Source organism: Rhipicephalus microplus, chromosome X, assembly GCF_043290135.1.
Source record: "Rhipicephalus microplus isolate Deutch F79 chromosome X, USDA_Rmic, whole genome shotgun sequence".
Lineage (NCBI taxonomy): Eukaryota > Metazoa > Arthropoda > Arachnida > Ixodida > Ixodidae > Rhipicephalus > Rhipicephalus microplus.
In genome coordinates this window covers 333460519-333479641 of record NC_134710.1, presented here as the reverse complement: position 1 = coordinate 333479641, position 19123 = coordinate 333460519, and the positions used below count along the sequence as shown (strand labels likewise).

General features: G+C 44.0%; 1 protein-coding gene across 3 annotated transcripts in view; it reads right to left on the bottom strand.

The window, feature by feature from the left end:
* The window catches only part of LOC119161234 (cytochrome P450 4V2), a 64024-nt gene extending 46413 nt beyond the window's left edge, over positions 1–17611 (bottom strand). Inside the window, exons 1-2 of one of the 3 annotated variants that reach the window (XM_075879670.1) lie at positions 17457–17611; positions 4719–4985 (exon numbers count right to left, since the gene is read on the bottom strand). In XM_075879670.1, coding sequence (XP_075735785.1) covers positions 4719–4985; positions 17457–17511 — 322 coding nt within the window. In that variant the 5' untranslated portion in view covers positions 17512–17611. Of the gene's footprint in view, positions 1–4718; positions 5022–17456 lie in introns of all 3 variants that reach the window. The other 2 variants (XM_037413607.2, XM_075879671.1) reach the window with 2 other exon arrangements.
* Positions 17612–19123: the final 1512 nt, after the last annotated feature.

Here is a 19123-nt window from a genome sequence, read left to right as displayed (position 1 = left end):
AATTATGTCCTAAAATAACGCGTACGTTGTGATGAATGTGAGTCGCAAGGCCGTTTCAGTGTCCTAAATTGTGCAGTAGCAAAATTAACAGTCGCCGAAGTGCGCGGGGTTTTCCTGTAACGTGAGGAGAAACCCGTGAGACGCCATTTGTTTGAGTGACACGTAAATGTGGCCTCTTTTTCTCGCATTAGTGGTGCTGGTAAAATAGTGAGAACCTGCAAATGTACAGGTCTGTGCTCAAATATAAAATAATGAGAACCGTGAAGTGGCACGACGTAGGTTTACTGGCCTTCCAGAGATACGGGCTAACCACTGACTGGAGTGGCCAAATAGCGGTACTTACGCAAAGCCAGCCAGAGCGTTTCGTTCAAATTTTGGTGGAGGTATGACGTCATATGTGACGTTTCTACTCTGTTCACGGGATCGTCCTGTATGTGACGGTGACCAGAAGTTCCAGTTCTGCGCACTTTAGGGTACGTAAACACCGGAGTCATAACGGGGAGATTTGCGCAGCTCAATATCGCGTCAAAAGTGCGTGCAGTCGTGAATAGCCGACGCCAAACGTAGAAAATCTCATTGAGTTTTCGCAAACATCAAGTTGCCCAGCGTTTCTGCGACTCTTGTTCAGATGTTCTGCCTCTACTCCAATTCTTTCGGCCTCCTCCTGTTGTTATGGTATTCCACTTTTCGATTCCATATTGTCGCGATCCAAACTATTTGGTTCAAGCTTGCTGACTCTTTCATGCCTGCCCACGTAGCCAAACAGGTAACGTGGGAAGGCACGCGTATTTGATTGATTGATGGATTTTTTTGAGGTGTGAGAACGTTCACGAGCTTTTGAAGAGAGCCTGAAACACTTCCAAGTAATTATCAAATGAGTTTTGTTCCTTCACGAATTGATTGCCGCACGAATTTTTCGAATCGGTCAAAAACAAGCGGAGAAACAAATTTTTTGCTTGCTTTAAGGAGCCCGGCAACACTTGCTCTTGTAACTATCGAATGGTTTCACCACGGGAGATTATGGTCTTATGAATACAATGCCACAGAATGTAAACAAATAAAAAGTTTATATAATCCAAAGCCTGAGACGTTATTTCTATAGCCATATTAGGAATCACATGCTTAGGCTTAACTTTATAGGTTTTTTTGACAAAAAAGAGAAAAGAACGGTACAAAAACTAAACGAACACAACTCCTCAAGCCAGAGTTATGCGTCTATTCGAAGACTACTGTGCACAAATCATCCGACATCAGTTAACAAATTGGGCTGGTGAGAAAGCCAAAACTTGAAGGCCGTATTACCTGAACAGCTTTGCCTGTGTACTCGGGAAAGTAGGCGATCAGGTTGATGGTTTACATGGTCTTTCGTGGTGTAAAATTGAGCATGAAGCATAGAACAATGTCGCGGGAAAAACTCAGAGTGTCTCCATACTGCTTTCTTGCATAATGCACCGTTCGTTGGGAGAATAACAACATATATGACAAACACGAGCAACGTAGCACCACGGTGTAGTTTTGCCAGAGCAGGCACAGATTATGAGGACAGCGAAGTACTGAACGCAGCGTTTATGCATAGCACTAATGAACAGAGATAACTGCTATGTGAGACAAATACTTAGAGGTGAGCGACAGTTGATCACACCGCGCTGAATTTCCCCAGAACAGCTGCATAGAAATCAGGTTTTAACACTCTAAGTTGATGGGTGTTGGTCGTGCCAAGAGCAGCATCGCTGCGTTATGTTGGGTGGGTTCGGACGTGCAAACGCTGGTGCTCTGCTGTTTGCTAAGTATAGCAATCCACCGAGCATTCGCCAACTACCTCAACGAGCACCGATATCGATATCCTATTGAACTTTCTATTTTCTCTACCGGAAATACCGTCTGCTTCAAGCCTGAGCAACAGCGGACACCGACACAATAATAGCGGCGATGTCAAAAACATTATTTTGTGCAAGATGTTAGGATGTGTGTTACAACACCACACTATTTACAGTGTACACATCCAATTGATTGATATGTGGGGTTTAACGTCCCAAAACCACCATATGATGATGAGAGACGCCGTAGCGGAGGACTCCGGAAATTTCGACCACTTGGGGTTCTTTAACGTGCACCCAAATCTAAGCACACGGGCCTACATTTCCGCCTCCATCAAAACTGCAGCCGCTGCAGCCGGGATTCAATCACACGACCTGCGGGTCAGCAGCCGACTACCTTAGCCACTAGACCACCGTGGCGGGGCGTGTGCACATCTAAAAAGGTGCTTGATTGGGCTGGTTGGTGCTGCATGGTAGACGAAGAAAGTGCTTAACAGCGCAAACGACAGGAGAGGATAGAAGAGACGAGAACAGAGCGCTGACATCTAACAAATGTTTAATGTGGCTGGTGGTGTTTAAAAGAAGAAACGAGCGTGTATGACAGAGGAGATATATTGAAAAATAAATATTGGTATATATGAACGAGGTTTTGAAGGGCTGCCGAATGTGCAGGACAGCGCGTCTCGTTATATTTACTTTATTTGCACTAATTTATTTAAAAAAAAGAAGGCAAAAAACAATTCTTGAAGTAAACACTAATTCTTGAATCGCTTTCTTGAAGCAGTAATTCGTCCCTGTAATCAATTACATTTTTTTGAAGCAAGTAACTTTAGCTACTTGCTTTTATTCATGAGACTTATAGAGTTTACTAATCCGAGTAGTACGGCAAGGATGTGTCGAGTTGAAGTGCTTGCTAAGCAAATATTGAACGTTAAAGCCCATAACGTGCGCCGTCTTCATACGAAACAGCATGGAAATAATCCACTAACGATTCTCTGAATAGAACGTAGCCTGTTAAGTTGGTCGTCGAGGGAGCACGCAGTTGAACTTTCAGTGTATCTCAGTGAGCCCCATCGTGAGTGGTATTTGGAAAGGGATATTGAATGCAACGTTGCTTATGTAAGCAAGTTTACGGCGTCTACATGCGTGTTTCATAGCTTTGACAATACTGCAGAGCTGCTGATTCTGAGCTACACAAATGACACTTTGACTTTCATTTGCTCGAATAACAATAGTAAACTTTTTTTAGTGGAATGAATGATCGAATAACTAATTGTGAAGCAATAATTTACTGGTATGAACAGCATTCATATTATTATTTCGGGTCGTTGCGTACCGAAGTCGCGATAAAGACACGCTGGTTTAACCTGTATAGGTGGCTTGTGCGAGATGACATGCTACGCTCGGCGGTTGGTATGCCGAGTGGCAGCATGCACGACTGTTCTCTTTTTGCTGAGAGTGCGACAGGCTTGAGGATATGACTGTGTGTTTGCGAGATCCTCTGTTGACTCATGATTTACTGCGCAGAACAACTTAGACAAGCTTGCGAAAAGAAAGAACGGGTTGTGTGCTGTGATGACTCACGGTAGCCTACAAGAAAACTTGACAAGCCGCTGGCTTTACCCTGAGTCATCCTTCTCTCGTTTAAAGAATGTTAAAATATGAAGTGTCGATGCTATAAAAGAACGTGCAATACTTTAGGTTCAGGTCGTTAGTCCTACACCAATAGGCTGAGCTGACATAGGCCAGTCATGAAACGCGTCTAAGTCGGTATTTCACTATTGTACATGGTGCGAGAAAAAGATACCGAATATATCAATCGGACAAGAATGGACCACCAATATTTAAACTCCTACAATGATTACTTGAGGCTTTACTAGGAATAGTGGATATCAGTTCTGATTAAGCGAAACATATGCTTACCTTATAGTAGCTTGAATGTGGCTGGCGCAAATATCAGCGGCTCGATTTCCAAAAACACCAAACGATAGTACTCATAAGACCAAATTTCATCTGATTTTAACACAAAGCATATCGTTAGCGAAGGTAGCCAGCCAAACGCAAATAGCCCTTAGGAAAGAAGGAAGTAATGAAACAAAAAGGCAGAAGACAGGGGGGGGGGGGCGATTAAGCAGAGACATGTTCGGTAGGCTACCCTACGCTGGGCCACAAGTAAAGAAGAATATGAAAGGGGCAAAAAAGAAGTCTAACGAAGATGCTCGCAGAGGACACAATCGCTTGCACTAAGAAAGACGCATACCAGCGATTGTGACTGCGTCTTTTTATGTGTGCCGAATTGTGTCCCTTGAGCCTACTACTTCATCAAATATGGCTCTTCAACCAAATCCTTAGTACGCATTAAAAGAGAAAGAATACCTTTTTAATCGCACCCCAGAACTCTACGTCACGCAAATTACTGAAAAAAAATGGAAATAGCTCCGTGTATTTATTGCAAGAACGTGCTGGGAAGTTTTTCTTTCTGCATGGCTTGTGTGCCTCAAACAGTGATTATTGTCACCTGTATCGCCTTGTACAATTCACAATGAATAGAGAAAGATTTGGAAGGTAAATTAAAACAAGACGCGAGTCTTATCTCGTTGCTCAGTAATTTATTCTAGGCCTTGTTCTACGCCCACTCAGCAGAAGATGCTTTCTTTGTTCACACTTCTCACGAAATGAGAACATACTCATTGATATGACACACTAGGTATAAGTACAGTTCAGTTAATTTTTTGACAAGTGTAGAGTCCCAAATTTCATCAGTAGTTCCCATTAGAAATTACAGGCGAAACACTCTTGCGAGGTTACGTGCGTCTAGCGCACATCACCAGACAACGCGTCAAATTGCGTCCGCGGGCTCTGCAACTTGACGCGTTCTCCAGGTGATTTTTCGTTTCTTACTTGCTGTCACTGCCAGATTCGGGTCCATTTTCGACAGGCTCTGCCACATGTCGATGACGAGTGAGAATGGCCAGCGTTGCTCGGGATGGGGTACATTGCGCAGGTACCAGTACATGCGCATCCACTTGGCCACGGCCACGACGATTCTTGCGAGAAGAGCAGCGACCAGTACTGCCAGCACCACTGTCGCTTTCGGTGGGGAAACCATTGTGGTGGTCATCTTCTCGTCTGCCGACATGGCGGATCCAGCGTTCGTGGCTCCTGTTCCTGTCGGGACCGAAGCAGTTTACTCTGTCGCAGTGTCTGCGTAGGCGTGAAACACTCGCTTTTTTTTGTGACGCGCATACACCGAGCGACGCTACGTCGTCTTTCGTTCAACGAAGCACCTTCTCCCCGAGACAAACAATGAAAGCCGCACAGGGCGATGGTGAGGCGAGGAGAAGAGACAATGATGACTGTGCGGTTGCCCTATAGGTGTGAAGAGGAAAGCATTTTGGGAGAAAAATGTATGCACCCTCAATCTTGAGTGATCCATCCAAAACAAGGTTCGTTCCTAAAAGTGGCTCTCGTACTAATTCGCTCCACTAAGCGCTGTTAAGAGGATCACTGGCGTACCGGGTGAGTCATCTTACCTCGCGGAGCATTGTCCTTCGATTTTTGCTTTGACGCCTCTATGACTTGTCAAAGACCTATAGCGGTTGCTGCAAATACCCGTTTTTCAGAAGATAAGGAACTTCTGTACGCAATCAAGGGTAGTCACGAAACACTTGTACTATAGTTTGACCTCCACATCGACTAGGTATAGTCGATATATTATTACATGAGTTCATAGGTAAAAAAAAAGGGCTTGCTCAGGCTTACTTAACGAGTATATTTCGCTCTTAGGGCTCACTCGAACCGAGACTCACCAAAATGTTAATTATCGAGACGCACTCGCACTCAGACTCATCAATTTTTTCTCAACCGGACTCACTTGGACTCATACTGGTCAGCATATTACTCGTTCGGCCTCACTCAGAGTCAGACTTGCGGTTTGATGTGAGTGCGCCACACTGAACTAACTCATAAGTGCCTTAGAGAGAAATTGGCTTTTTGATTATTCTGTCAATGGTCCTACGTGGGGCATTTTGTCAATGGTCCTACGTGGGGCATTTCAAAGCAGTGGCTACAGCCCAATAAAGAGATTTCATGACGAAGCAACTCACTCGAAACAATTTTATCATGAACTTCCAGTAGAAGAGTTTGTGAGGAAAGGTCAAGGCCACCACCCCTACTTACACCTATGATCAATAAAATTGAGATGGCGTATGAACGCTGGTGCATTGAAACACGCGTGGGTAGACGTGGGTATAAACGTGAGCCTATATAAGGCTCGCAGTAAAGCTGAATATGAATAGATAAGACCATATGTCGACATAAAAAAGCAGAGCTCAATCATATTCACTCCAGATACACATTTTGCGCTTATGTATCACTCGGACTTAAACTCACCAATGTTTTTCTAAACCGGACTTAATATCGCCATAATATTACCCAGCCAGACTCACGGCCTGACTTGAGTCGGAATGAGTAGGGGTGAGTCGACTCATGAGTGGATTCGTCGACCTATGCACGAGTGACATGTGTTTTGTTTCAATGAAGAAAGAATTTTTTCGTGTAGGTTGTGTATTTGTTGAAATAAACCGAACGAATACATCCAACCATTAGGTTAATGAAAGAGTAGAGAAATTAATTTCTGTCTAATTTTAGTTACACCTTTAAAAGTAGTCATTTTATTGGAAACAGAGGGCTTGAACGCAACCTTTTAATCGCACTGTATCTTGCGGTCTAGAATGTTTAGTGTGGTTTGCTGAATTATTTCGATCTTTTTTTATACGGCCATATGAACAGGCTGTTGCCTGGCAATAATATATCTGCATTCACTATAGTTTTAAGTGAAACATATTTGAGAGTACATCATACCGTACATAGGCGAGAATAGTGAGCGTACTGAGCTATTTCTTGAGCTTTAACTAATATAGAATAAAAAAAAACAACTGCCATAAGCACGTTAGCTTTTTTTCGTTATAACGACCTTGTTACGAGTACCCGAATAGTAACGAATTTATGACAGAATTTTCACTTGCAGCCATTGTTGAGTGGTTACTTAGAAGTGTGTGCTCCTACGGTTTTTTTCTGTCCATGGCCTAATCACTTCGCCTTTGAAATATAATGTTTTAGTTATTCGATCCACCTATAGGAAAGGTTGCTCCAAGTACTTCAGTGTTTTTCCGAAATGTAAACCTCCATACTTCATATGCATGACAGTGCAAACACGTAGCAAAAAAACTGAAAAAGCACAGGAGAGAGGGCTGAATTCAACTTCGTAGAAGTCAGCATTCTGTCCGTGTTTGTGCAGTCACACCTATTGCGTCATACCTAGTTCATACCGCTCCTTACTGAATCGTATCGAAATTTTCCGATACTGCTTTTCGGCGACTTCAATTTTCCAGCAATACCTGTGACTAACCTAGCATGTGTGGCTTTCAAAAACAGTACAGAGAGCGATTTCGTTAATTCATGTCTAACGTTGGGACTAACGCAATTAGTCAATGAACCTACGCGCGACAGTGAGAACTACCTTCATATTCTTTACCTTGTTCTCATTTATGAGCCTGAAAGAGTGTCCCAGATGACGTTCCTACCAGGACTCAGTGATCACTTAGTAATCCATGCGTCTTATTCTTGTAAACTACACCACTCAGCAAAAACAACAAAAATATGACACTGCCTGATAAAGGCAATTATTCCGCTATAAACTCAGACCTAGAGCAATTCGCTGCTTTCTTTCTTATCGACCTTTCAAAGCGTTCGGTTGAAGCTAATTGGCTGCTATTCAAAAAGAAAATGTTAGATATATTCACAAGGCATGTGCCCACGATTACCGTAACCGAGAAAAAGTCATCCCCGTGGTTTAACATCACACTGAAACGCCTAAATAACAAAAAGAAACGACTCTTTCGATTGGCAAAGCGGTCCAATAGCGCATGTGCGTGGAGCAGGTACTACGTTGCAGAAATAGAATTTGATAAACTTGCTAACAAAAAAAAACCTTTAATTTTTTCACAAACATTGCCCGCTATGTTAAGCAACAGCCCCCAAAAATTCTGGCACACAAATAACCCCAGTACCTTCCAACCATTAGTACTGCACAACGATCAAAACCATCCAATTCCTGATCACGAGGCCACCGAACAACTTAACAGCTTTTTTTCTTCCGTGATTACCGTTGAACCTGTCGATAACTTGCCTTCATTTTTTAATATCAACCATAGCAAGATGCCGGACATCACATTCTGCTCAAACGGCATCACAAAACTAATCGACTCACTGAAACTCACATCTTCATGCGGCATCGATGGTATCAACGCGAAAATGCTCAAAAACATGAAATCAATTGCTAGTACACTACTCGGTCATATCTTTCAACAGTCACTATCATCAGGAGTGGTGTCGGAAGACTGGAGAGTGGGCAAGATTGTTCCATTGCCCAAAAAAGGTCCTTCATCTCTTTGCAGCAGTTATCGCCCCATTTCCCTTACTAGCGGTTGCTCCAAACTAATGTAGCATGTGATTTACTCTAACATCATCAAGTTCTTAGCCAGCAATAACTATTTTCATTCCAGTCAGCACGGCTTTCGCTCAGGATTTTCATGTGACACACAACTAGCTTTGATTTATCATGATATCAGTTCCAGCCTCGACATAAATATTACCCATTGACACCCTCTTCTTAGACTTTGAAAAAGCATTCGATAAAGTCCCGCATCAACGGCTACTACTAAAACTTTCTCGTCTAAACATTAATACAAATGTATTGAATTGGATTCGCAGTTTTCTTACCAATCGCTAACAATTTGTGCATGCTAGCTCCGCCTCATCTAGCTGTTTCTCTGTAATCTCTGGTGTGCCGCAAGGTACAGTGCTGGGACCATTACTTTTTCTCATTTACATCAATGACCTTCCATCAAACATCTCTTCAAGCATTCGCTTCTTTGCAGATGACTGCGTCGTATACCGTCTCATAGCAAACAGCGCAGACACTACAACACTTCAAAACGACCTCAATCTAATTGTATCGTGGTATGATAAGCGGTTAATGTCTTTAAACATAAAGAAAACTTCATTGGTATCTTTTCATCGCAGGCCCCATCACCAGTCAGCAGAATACACCATTTCCGGCTCTGCAGTCTCACCCGCTGAATCTTACAAATATCTTGGTGTCACATTTTCAAGTAACATTTCCTGGTCAGCCCACATGACTAGCATAGCCAACTCCGCGAATCGCACTCTAGGTTTTCTACGTAGACACTTAAGACTTGCGCCCCCATCAGTTAAACTAATATCATATGTCACACTTGTTCGTACAAAATTAGAGTATGCATGCTCTGTCTGGGATCCCTACCAATCTCACTCATCAAACATTCTCGAATCGATTCAAAATTGTGCTGCGCGTTTTATCTACTCCGAATATACCTACAATTCCAGTGTTTCCAAAAGTAAAACTCGTGCGCACCTTTCTAATCTAGAATTACGACGTCACATATCTCGACTATGTCTTTTTCACAAATTTTATCATGCCCCCATCGAAGTTCCAGCCATCCTGCCAGTCCATTGGTCATCAAGCCGCACAAACCATTCAAGCGCAGTGGATCCTCCACCAGCCCAAAGCACCGCACATCTTCGCTCTTTTTTTTTTTTTTGGGACAACCACACGGGACTGGAATTGTCTGCCTGCAACTACCGTGCACCACTCCGACCCGCATCAATTCAAGATTACCCTCGAATCACTTTTTTATGCGGTAATTAATACCCATCCCTCATGTAATACGCCAGCTGGGGCCTTTGAGGTATTCAAAAATAAATAATAAAATAATACCTACACCTGATCGAGTTTGGGCTGTCACACCTATGAAGTATGCATCACAAACTAAAGCCTGCAAGTGAACGTTACTGTATCCCTACATACATTTTCTTCGCTGTTACAGCACTATCTCTGATGCATTAGATCACTCTTCTATAGCAGCTTTGATGTGTGCCTCTAGCGTAGCGTCGGCATAAGTTTACAGAAGCCGAATTGATTTGCGGAGGTTTATAAAATCTAAAAAAAAACGGCGAATAGGTTTTGCTAGATTTTAGCTGAAATCCTACTAAATGAATGTCCTACTAAATGAATGTCGAAAGTTTTACCTCCTAACCACGTAGACTTTTTTTCTTTTTCTCGTTCATGACATTTTTTTGAAGCACAAGCGAGTTTCGCGTTTGTACTTGAAAGAGAGTAAGAAGCAACACTTCTACATTATCGCTCCATACTTATTGATACGATACAAATTCATGGTACACGAAAAACATATTTCATTGCACATGAAAAAAATACAGTACATTAAACAAACAGGCAAAGACAGCAACAACTACAGCAACATTTAGTTGAGCTGTAACATCGCAAATACCAACGAGGACAAAGAGAGACAATAGACGAATGTAGCGGTGACTTTCGATGCGCAAAAGAGGGCGCCACTGCCACGGCAAGCGTGGGATTGTCGAGAGACTCGTTGGCTTGCCGGTGATACGCACTTCCTCAGGTCTCACTGTAGTGGACCCACATATCAATCCCACATATAAATCACATATCCCACATATCAATCAATCAATCTTCCAAATGGTACCTTGAGAGAATTGCGTCGCAAATTTGAGGAGTAATCAACACCGTATTGCTAAAGAGTGGCAGGCAATGGGCGCAGGAAAGGCCGGAAAGTGGTGGCGTAGCAGGCGAGTCCTTGCCGTGACGTCACACTACCTTGAGAACAGTGACGCCAGTGTTCGTTCTCGGGGCTAATAATATCAAATTGGCAGCACTGCAGCCACGATTTACATTTCACTAACATTACGCCTGCATAAGGTCTTTTTCAAAAGCAGTTCCACTAACTGGCGTGGCTCTATGGTAGGATACATGATTGCCAAGTAGAATGCTTGGGTTCAATTCCTACTGCAGCCGTAACATTTATTCTTTTCGTTCGTCACGTCAACGCTGCCGATGTCGATTTTTACTAACGCTCTCGCATTTAAGTTATCGGTATCTGCTCTTGCCATTCCTCGGAGGATATAAACTTTCGAACACCCGTGGAGCACACACGCATACCAGGGCCCATGGTATACGGGTATAAGCCACACGTGTCTGGAGGAAAGAGTTTCACGTCGTACTTAGTGGGATTTTCACATTACTCATGTTATGACCAGACAGTCATAACTGTTAAGCACTCTTACGCTTTTTGAATAATTTTGGCTCAGCTCTACTTAAAGAGGTGACCACGAGAGCACCCAGACGTAGCCGGCTAGATTGATATAAAGACAGAGACAAATACGTAGATAGTCTTTCCAAGTGTCTGCAGTACGCGAAGAAATGGTTCGCATTTAAAAACGCCTGGAAGGTGGCCTTCTGACCATGGGTCCGCAATCCACCTGGCTGTCACAGAGCATCTGATAGTGGTCTCGTAAGTAGACTTTCAAGAAGCCTTTGCAGCATGAGAATCAGGTTGGATGCGGTACATCAACACCCGAGAAAAATAAATAATCAAAAAATTAAATGAAATTTAGCACAGCTTGCATGAAGTCGCGCAAGGCCGCGTAAAAAGCAGAGCTAGTGGGCACCGATGTAGGCCTGACTTAGCTAAGGCTTTACCATCTGACATATCTTTTTCCCGCTCCTTGCAATACTCTACTGCACATGACTGTGCTTGCACTCTGCTTTTTCTATCTTTTTTTGTGTGTTTTTTTCAACCCCCCTCCCTCTGCTTTTCTACCGTCTATCTTTGTCCCTTTTATTTTTCTTTATATTCTCGTTCTTTCTATGTATTTTTCTATATCTGTATTCCTTCTACGGTTTTAACATTAAAATGTTTTATGCCGGATCCACCAAGACTGTAGTGACGTATTGCCGTCATGGACATGACATCGATAAAATTAACACTATGAAACAAAAAAGAAAAAAAAAATGTCTACGTATCTGCGTGCTTCACTGCAAATGTCATCGAAGAATGATAGAGTTCTGCCGGCCGTACTACATCAGTCGTTGTCTCATCCGCGGCCAGCCGTAATGGTATTCTCGTACCGTTTGCTTCCTACCAGGTGGCAGCACCATATCGCCGGCACAGGGCTTCTTCATGCATAGCGTAGCTTTTTCAGCACGGCGTAAGAAACACTTTTGTCTTTAGCATTGCGTATCTATGCATTTCTAGTAAGACGACACACCACCATATACTTACGTATTGATGTTGCGCCTCATATATGCGTAAGATTTATTTTATTATCGACAGTGTTCATAGGTATGAACGCAGCCAGCAGTTCAAGATAGCTGGGCGTTCATCAATGGGCTTAAACCAGGCCCCGGAAACTCAGTGCTTGTTTTGGTTTCACGGAACATGTGCGCTCGTAGTGGTTGCCGGGCATCCTAAGACCTCTTCGACTGAATTCAGGTTGATGTGGCCCCGCCGCGGTGTTCTAGTGGCTAAGGTACTCGGCTGCTCACCCGCAGGTCACGGGTTCAAATCCCGGCTGCGGCGGCTGCATTTCTGATGGAGGCGGAAGTGTTGTAGGCCCGTGGGCTCAGATTTGGGTGCACGTCAAAGAACCCCAGGAGGTCGAAATTTCCGGAGCCCTCCACTACGGCATCTCTCATAACCATGTGGTGGTTTTGGGACGTTAAACCCCACATATCAATCAATCAATCAATCAATCAATCAATCAATCAATCAATCAATCAATCAAGGTTTATGTGGGTGTTAGCAGTTATTTCCTTTCAAGAGTATTTACAAATAAAGAAATTTGATTGAATGGGAAGTAGGTCAACTCTTCTCGAAGTGTCTTTTTTATTTTTTTTATTCGTTGAATTTGGTATCGGGCGGAGCAGGGGAAGACTTGTGTTCAGCGCCTGCCTCCGCTTTCCCTTGTCACTCACTAAGCGATGTCACAATTCGATCGCGCTTGGTTGACTGGCTGGTTTAGTGGCAATTATGACTATGTGGGAAACAAGACATTTTATATGGCGTGCAGCAAACGGAAGCCACCATGAGCCATGTCGAGAAAGTCAACCTTGCATTACACGGAGAGGGCTTACCCGGGGCATCAGATGGTTTGCGTGGCTCTGTGGTGTGTTAACCCGAGGATTTCCGATTCCGCGAAAGTTTTCAAGGTTTCCCAGCAACAACGGGTGAGTACAAGTATTTGGATCTATTATATTTAGCAGGTAATGTTGAATGAGTGCATGAGAAAACCCAGTTCTCTGCAAGCCTGACTGGGCAGACATAATCGCAGTGCCGCTAGACTAATGTGTGATGACGCGAGCATACCTGTGGCCAACCAAATGTGTTTCATTAAAGGCTTGAATGTGTGTTGACTCGGCTACAGAGTTCGTTCATCCTTTACTTTTGGCATGTGGTTCCAATGATGTGATACAATTAGAGCCCCCTTCCTGTTAATGAAAATACGTAGAGCCAGTTTGAAACTATGTGGCCCTTTGCTTCTAATATTATCACTGATATTCATCTATTGAACTCACTGTTGCTTTGAGAAATCTTTTAACAGAGAATTTCGCTGGAGCAGATGTTTTGAAAAGTGGACCTTCCTTCCTTAAAAGAATGCTTTGACAAAAACAAGTCAACCAGCCGAAACATATCCACAAGCGGGGTACCTGATCAAAGATTTCTCATGGCCTCACACTTCCATCTTACCCTGAGCGTCTGTCTTGTTTGGTGCTCATGATCTGAAAGAAAATATGCTCGCCGTCGCAACAGATGAGATTGAGTCAAGTACGACGTGACCTGTCGTGACTGTTAATAACTTTCGCGTTGGTTCGGATATTCTTGGATCATTGTTTTGTCATTATGTGCACATTCCAGTTGTGAAATAAAGCTGCTTTTGCAGAGTGACTGACCCTTCACACTACGTGCATATGTCGCTGTTGTTAGTATGGAACGTGAGATAAAGAAAGGCTAACTTTACTTGTGTTGATTGAATGCTGTCCTATATAGAAATCGGCCAGCTTTCCTTTTTTAGACTTCAAGAAACACGCGCAGAACATTTAAAAAATGGTTGACTACACTTAAAAATTGCCGCGTCCCCCGAACGGCGAGAGTACCTGCAAGAGAGCACGAACACATTCTGCTTGTAAGTGCAGTGGGAAAAGAGATCTTTCACGGCAACTCTCCTCCCCTCGGTTTACAACCTTTCCCTGTACTTTCTGACATCACCTGTTACGTAATGAGTGAAATGTATTGTATGTGAATTATTAGTGGTAGCATACCCGGCAGCCGCCAGTAGTGAAAGCGGCGCTGATGCAGTGTATCCCCTTGTGAGGGTGCGTCTCATGCCAGGTATAGGGAGTTTACCAACGTTGCTTAAACTTTGGCAGGGTGGGATAAATCAAGTGACAGACAGACAGACCAATATTCTGTGTTCAAGAATCCCGTGAAATAATCGTTTTTAAAAACATTAAGAGAAGTTCCCCCGCCGAAAGTCGAACTTCTGACTTTTCGGTCCACGACGACAAACGCCCAGTGCTTTACAGACTAAGCTACCCACGCAAATACTGAGCATGTTACTAAAATGCATTATACCTCACACACATTTGAGCGTTCGAGATTGTGCGCCGGCACAATATCTCGGACGCCATGGTTAAAGCGCCTCGACAGCAGGGAATAACATTGACCATGGTAGCATCGGAAATTTGCCGACGAACTTGAGTTCTATGACTTTCGCTTCGTGTTACCGTGTGTGACGGCTCGTTGCCGGAGTAGTGCAGTTTTCACATCTGCCAAGGCGGTTTCGCCACCGCTACTTTGAGTGTGATAGAGAGGCAACGATGGAGAGGCGACGATGGAGAGGCAACGATAGAGAGGCGACGATAGAGAGGCAACGATAGAGAGGCAAACTGCTGCAGAGAGGCAACGATGCCGACAAGCAAATGACGTACTAGTGCAGTGAGACAGAGGCCAGCGGGACATAGAACGCCTGCGTGCGTTTGTGGCTCGATCTATGAACCTCTACCTCCGGCGTTGCTGAATCGCAGTCTGGTAGTGTATGCATGAGCGCAGGCGTAAGTTACCCCATTACTCCGGAACGCACGCCGTGATATCTCTCTCCTTAATTGACGACGCTTTGAAGACGCGCATATCGAGTACCAGTGTTTATTATGTGCTCTCTGATTTCATCTTCACACGAAGTTCACGATACGCTGTGTACAGGTATGAGGCACTAGGCGTCAACGTGGGTATATTATGGGCGAAGCCAAAAAAAAAAAGGAGGAGGGTGCTGGCAAATTCAACTCCCCCAAATTTTTCCATTTTGCTTGCCCTATATATATATATATATATATATATATATATATATATATATATATATATATATATATATATATATATATATATATATATATATATATATATATATATATATATATATATATATATATATATAAGGCACATCATAAAGTATACCCCCCTCCTTCCCCCCCAAAAATATATAGCTGCGCCCCTGGAGTGTATCGAAATCAAATGATGCTATAGCCGCCTAACACCAATGTACATTGTGCAAGTTCTCATATATCACTATGCAGTAAGCACTACTTCTGCGAAGACACGTTTCATTTCCGTGTTGTACCGATTCCTGTGATGGAAGGATCTGTCATGTTTTATTTGCCCTTTCTTTCCATTCTAATTGATTGATATGTGGGGTTTAACGTCCCAAAACCACTATATTCCATTCTACTTCTCTCATTCTCTTTGTTTATCACATTTCTCTCTCTGTGCTTGTTCTCCCCCTCCTTTTCTCCTCCTCACCCTCCCACCTTTCCTGAACCTCATATTTGCTTCCTTTTCCCACCTTCTTCCTATAACATACTATACAAGGCTTTGCTAAGCTCCTCTAGTTTGCCTGGATAGCAGATTTCTTAGTACGCTTGCTGTAGAAATCGTGGCTGTGCAAGTTCAAACCTCGCCTCACCACGATAAATGTTTTCATCGAGAATTTCCCTCCTCCTTCTTCCTCTTTCAATCTCTTCCTTTCTACATATATGCATTTGTTCTCTCACAAATCAGCATTATTTCATCCCGCGCCGGACTTCTGCGAGCGAAGCAGGAGAGGAAGAATAGAACGAGGAGAGCACGGGCCGGTTAATCGTGATGAAACTTTTCTGTCTACGACGCACAACGCACCTCCAGCATGACAGCTCCGCGATAATATGTCCCGATTAGATCTATCAATTATTTACATCAGCGCCGGTCTTATTATTTTACTGAAATACTCTTCTCACTAACGGAACTGATTTTTGTACTAAATACTCGAGAATGCGAGCAGTCTTGAAAGTACATGACCAACCGTTCATAGCTGGCTAAAGTTCTCTTATAGTGTACCTACCTTTTCTTGACATTTGAATTGTACTTATCATTTTCCTAAGAAGGCTTTTCCCACGTGTCGTGAGACGAAATTATTAACACACTAATCTCTTCCCGCGCGCAGCAAAGGGGGGGGGGTCACAGGATTTATATTAGACATGGCTTCATTATTGCGCTTAAATAATGCATCAATTCATGTACCCATTTGTCCTGCGTGAGATCAAATAACACTGATTGGCGAGAAAACGAGTGAAGATATTGAGAAATAAAGATATCGAAAGAAGGAGAAAGTGGGGAATTTTCGGTGAAAACATTTTCTTGGTGATGCGAGGTTTGAACCCCTCTGCCACGGTGGTCTAGTGGCTAAGGTACTCGGCTGCTGACCCGCAGGTCGCGGGATCGAATCCCGGCTACGGCGGCTGTATTTTCGATGGAGGTGGAAATGCTGTTGGCCCGAGTGCTCAGATATGGGCGCGCGTTAAAGAACCCAGGTGGTAGATATTTCCGGAGCCCTCCACTATATACGGCGTCTCTCATAATCATATGGTGGTTTTCGGACGTTGACCCCCAAATATCAAATCGAGGCTCGAATGCGCGCGTGCACCCACGATATGAGAGCTTGCACAATGTCTATTGGTGAGGCTGCTACAGCACCGTTTGACGGGAGTACACTCATGTTAATGCCTAGTGGCACAACGCCATCACAAGAAATAATGCCCACAATCATGATTTAACCGTTGGGAGTTGACGTTGTCGACATACCTGCACACATCTTATCGTGAACCCCGTGCATATATGACATCAAAAACACATCATAAACACTGGTATTCGATATGCGCGTCTGCACTGTCGATGAAGATTTCTCTATCAGAGCTAGTAAGTGTCATGCCGCATTACTTATTTTCACCGCTAACTGACGGCGGCACCATCCCACTCCGCCACCAGAGAGCACCTTGCGTGAGAGACAAGCTCCTCGGTAAAGCACAGGTATCAGCACGGCTTGAAGAGTCAGAGGTTCAACTCCCGGCTGAGAACTTTAGTAATGTTTTTGCTTTGTCATTTGGTAGCGTGAATTTTATTAACGTCATATTCGTGACGGAAATACGTCCCTAAAGTCTAGGATGCCCACGTCATAAAACACTTGCGTGCTAGAGCACTGGATGTCTCATCGGTTAGCAAGATATACAGTCGGTTCCTCTCGCAACGAATGCTTCACTCAGTAATAAAACAACATGCATTGATGCTGGATCACCCTGTACGTGATATAATATACCGGTTAAGACTCGCGTAATAAGTTCATAGACATACTCACCTATATGCCCACATAACTCCTTTTGCACGACGATTTCTTCGAACATGTAGCCCATCTTTCTTTACCCTTGTTTCGTCGGTTCTCGGAGTGCATGTGGTCGCGCACATGACGGCTCAGTACTCGAATCGGCGCTGACTCTCGCCTTCTACCGAGAATGCCGCTTGCCGGTGCTGGCGCTCCGTGGGCGTCGGAAGAGTTGACAGGTGTCATCTCACTGATTGCCTTTCAGTCATGCGGCACATCGCTTCTCGTCGGCTATCGAGGACAGCTCTCGCTTTCGCGTGTTGGAGGTTCGTTATATGGATTTTAATAGAAACGGGCCCCTCTGGCGTGACAGGTGCCGTCGGTGCACGGTTGACTTCCCTTTGAGGTTTAGCACACGTACGTATAGGTGTTGTGTAATCGTCACTGAGCACGGGGTCGGGTGCCTGGCTTGGTGACTTGTCATCAGGCTGTCAAAAAAGCGGCACACCTTTTGACGGACCGGCTGCAGCCGCCGCGCTCTCCACTTGCTTCGCGTGGCCTTGGAACACGTGGCAGACAAGACGGGCTTTCATTGTGCTTAGCAGTGTTTTTTCACGTTTGCTGCAGGGGAGTAGCCAGACATTTTTTTCGAGGGCTGGGGTGGGGGATTCACTCCAACCCAACGAAGGGGGGGGGGGGACGCAGGCATCCGCTTTTCTCTGTGACCAGACTTTTGGTGGAAGTTTGAGCAGATTGTGTACATGTAATATATCAAAGTCGTGAGACTCCCCCTCCCCCTATTCCTATGCGTATACTTGTGAAGAGAGTAAGTGAAAGTAATGTCATCATCATCATTATCCGGACTACGACCACGGCAGGGCAGAGGCCTCTCCCATGACCCAACAATCAACTCGGTATTGTGCTTTCTGCAGCCACGTTGCACCTACGAATTTCTTAATCTCAATGGCCCACCCAACCTTCGGTCTCCCCTTCGTGCGCCTTTTTTATCTGGGAATCCAGTCAGTTACCCGTAATCACCAGCGGTTATCGTGCCTACGTGCAACGGGCCGGGTCCATGTTCATTTCTTCTTGATTTCAATTATGATATCCTTAACACCGGTTTGTTCCCTGATCCACTTTTCTTTCTTCTTGTCTCTTAAGGTTGCAGCTATCATTTTTTTCCATCATTCGCTGCGTCGTCTTTAATTTAAGGTGAACCCTCTTTTTCAGCATCCAGGTTTCTGCTATGTAGGTAAGTACCGGCAAGATGCAGCTCTTATTAACCGTCTTCTTAAGGTTTAGTGGCATATTACCATTGATGATTAGAGAATGCTTGCTGAATGCTATCCGCCCCATTCTTATTCTTTCAGTTATTCCAATCTGATGGTTTTGCTCTGCGGTTACTACCTGTCTTAAGAAGACATATTCCTTTGCAACTTCCGGCGTGTCTCCACCTCTCACAAAGTAGTGCTTTCTACCGAGACTGTTGCACATTACTCTAGTTTTGTGCATACTATTTTCAGACCTACTCTTCTGCTTTCCGTGTCCAGTTCAGTAATGATGAGCTGTAATTCGTCCCCTGAGTTACTCATCAAGGTACTTTCATCAGCGAATCGCAGATTATAAGATACTCTCCATTAACTCTTATTCCTAACTCTCCCCAATCTAGGGCCCTGAAAAGCTCCTGTAAACACGCGGTGAAT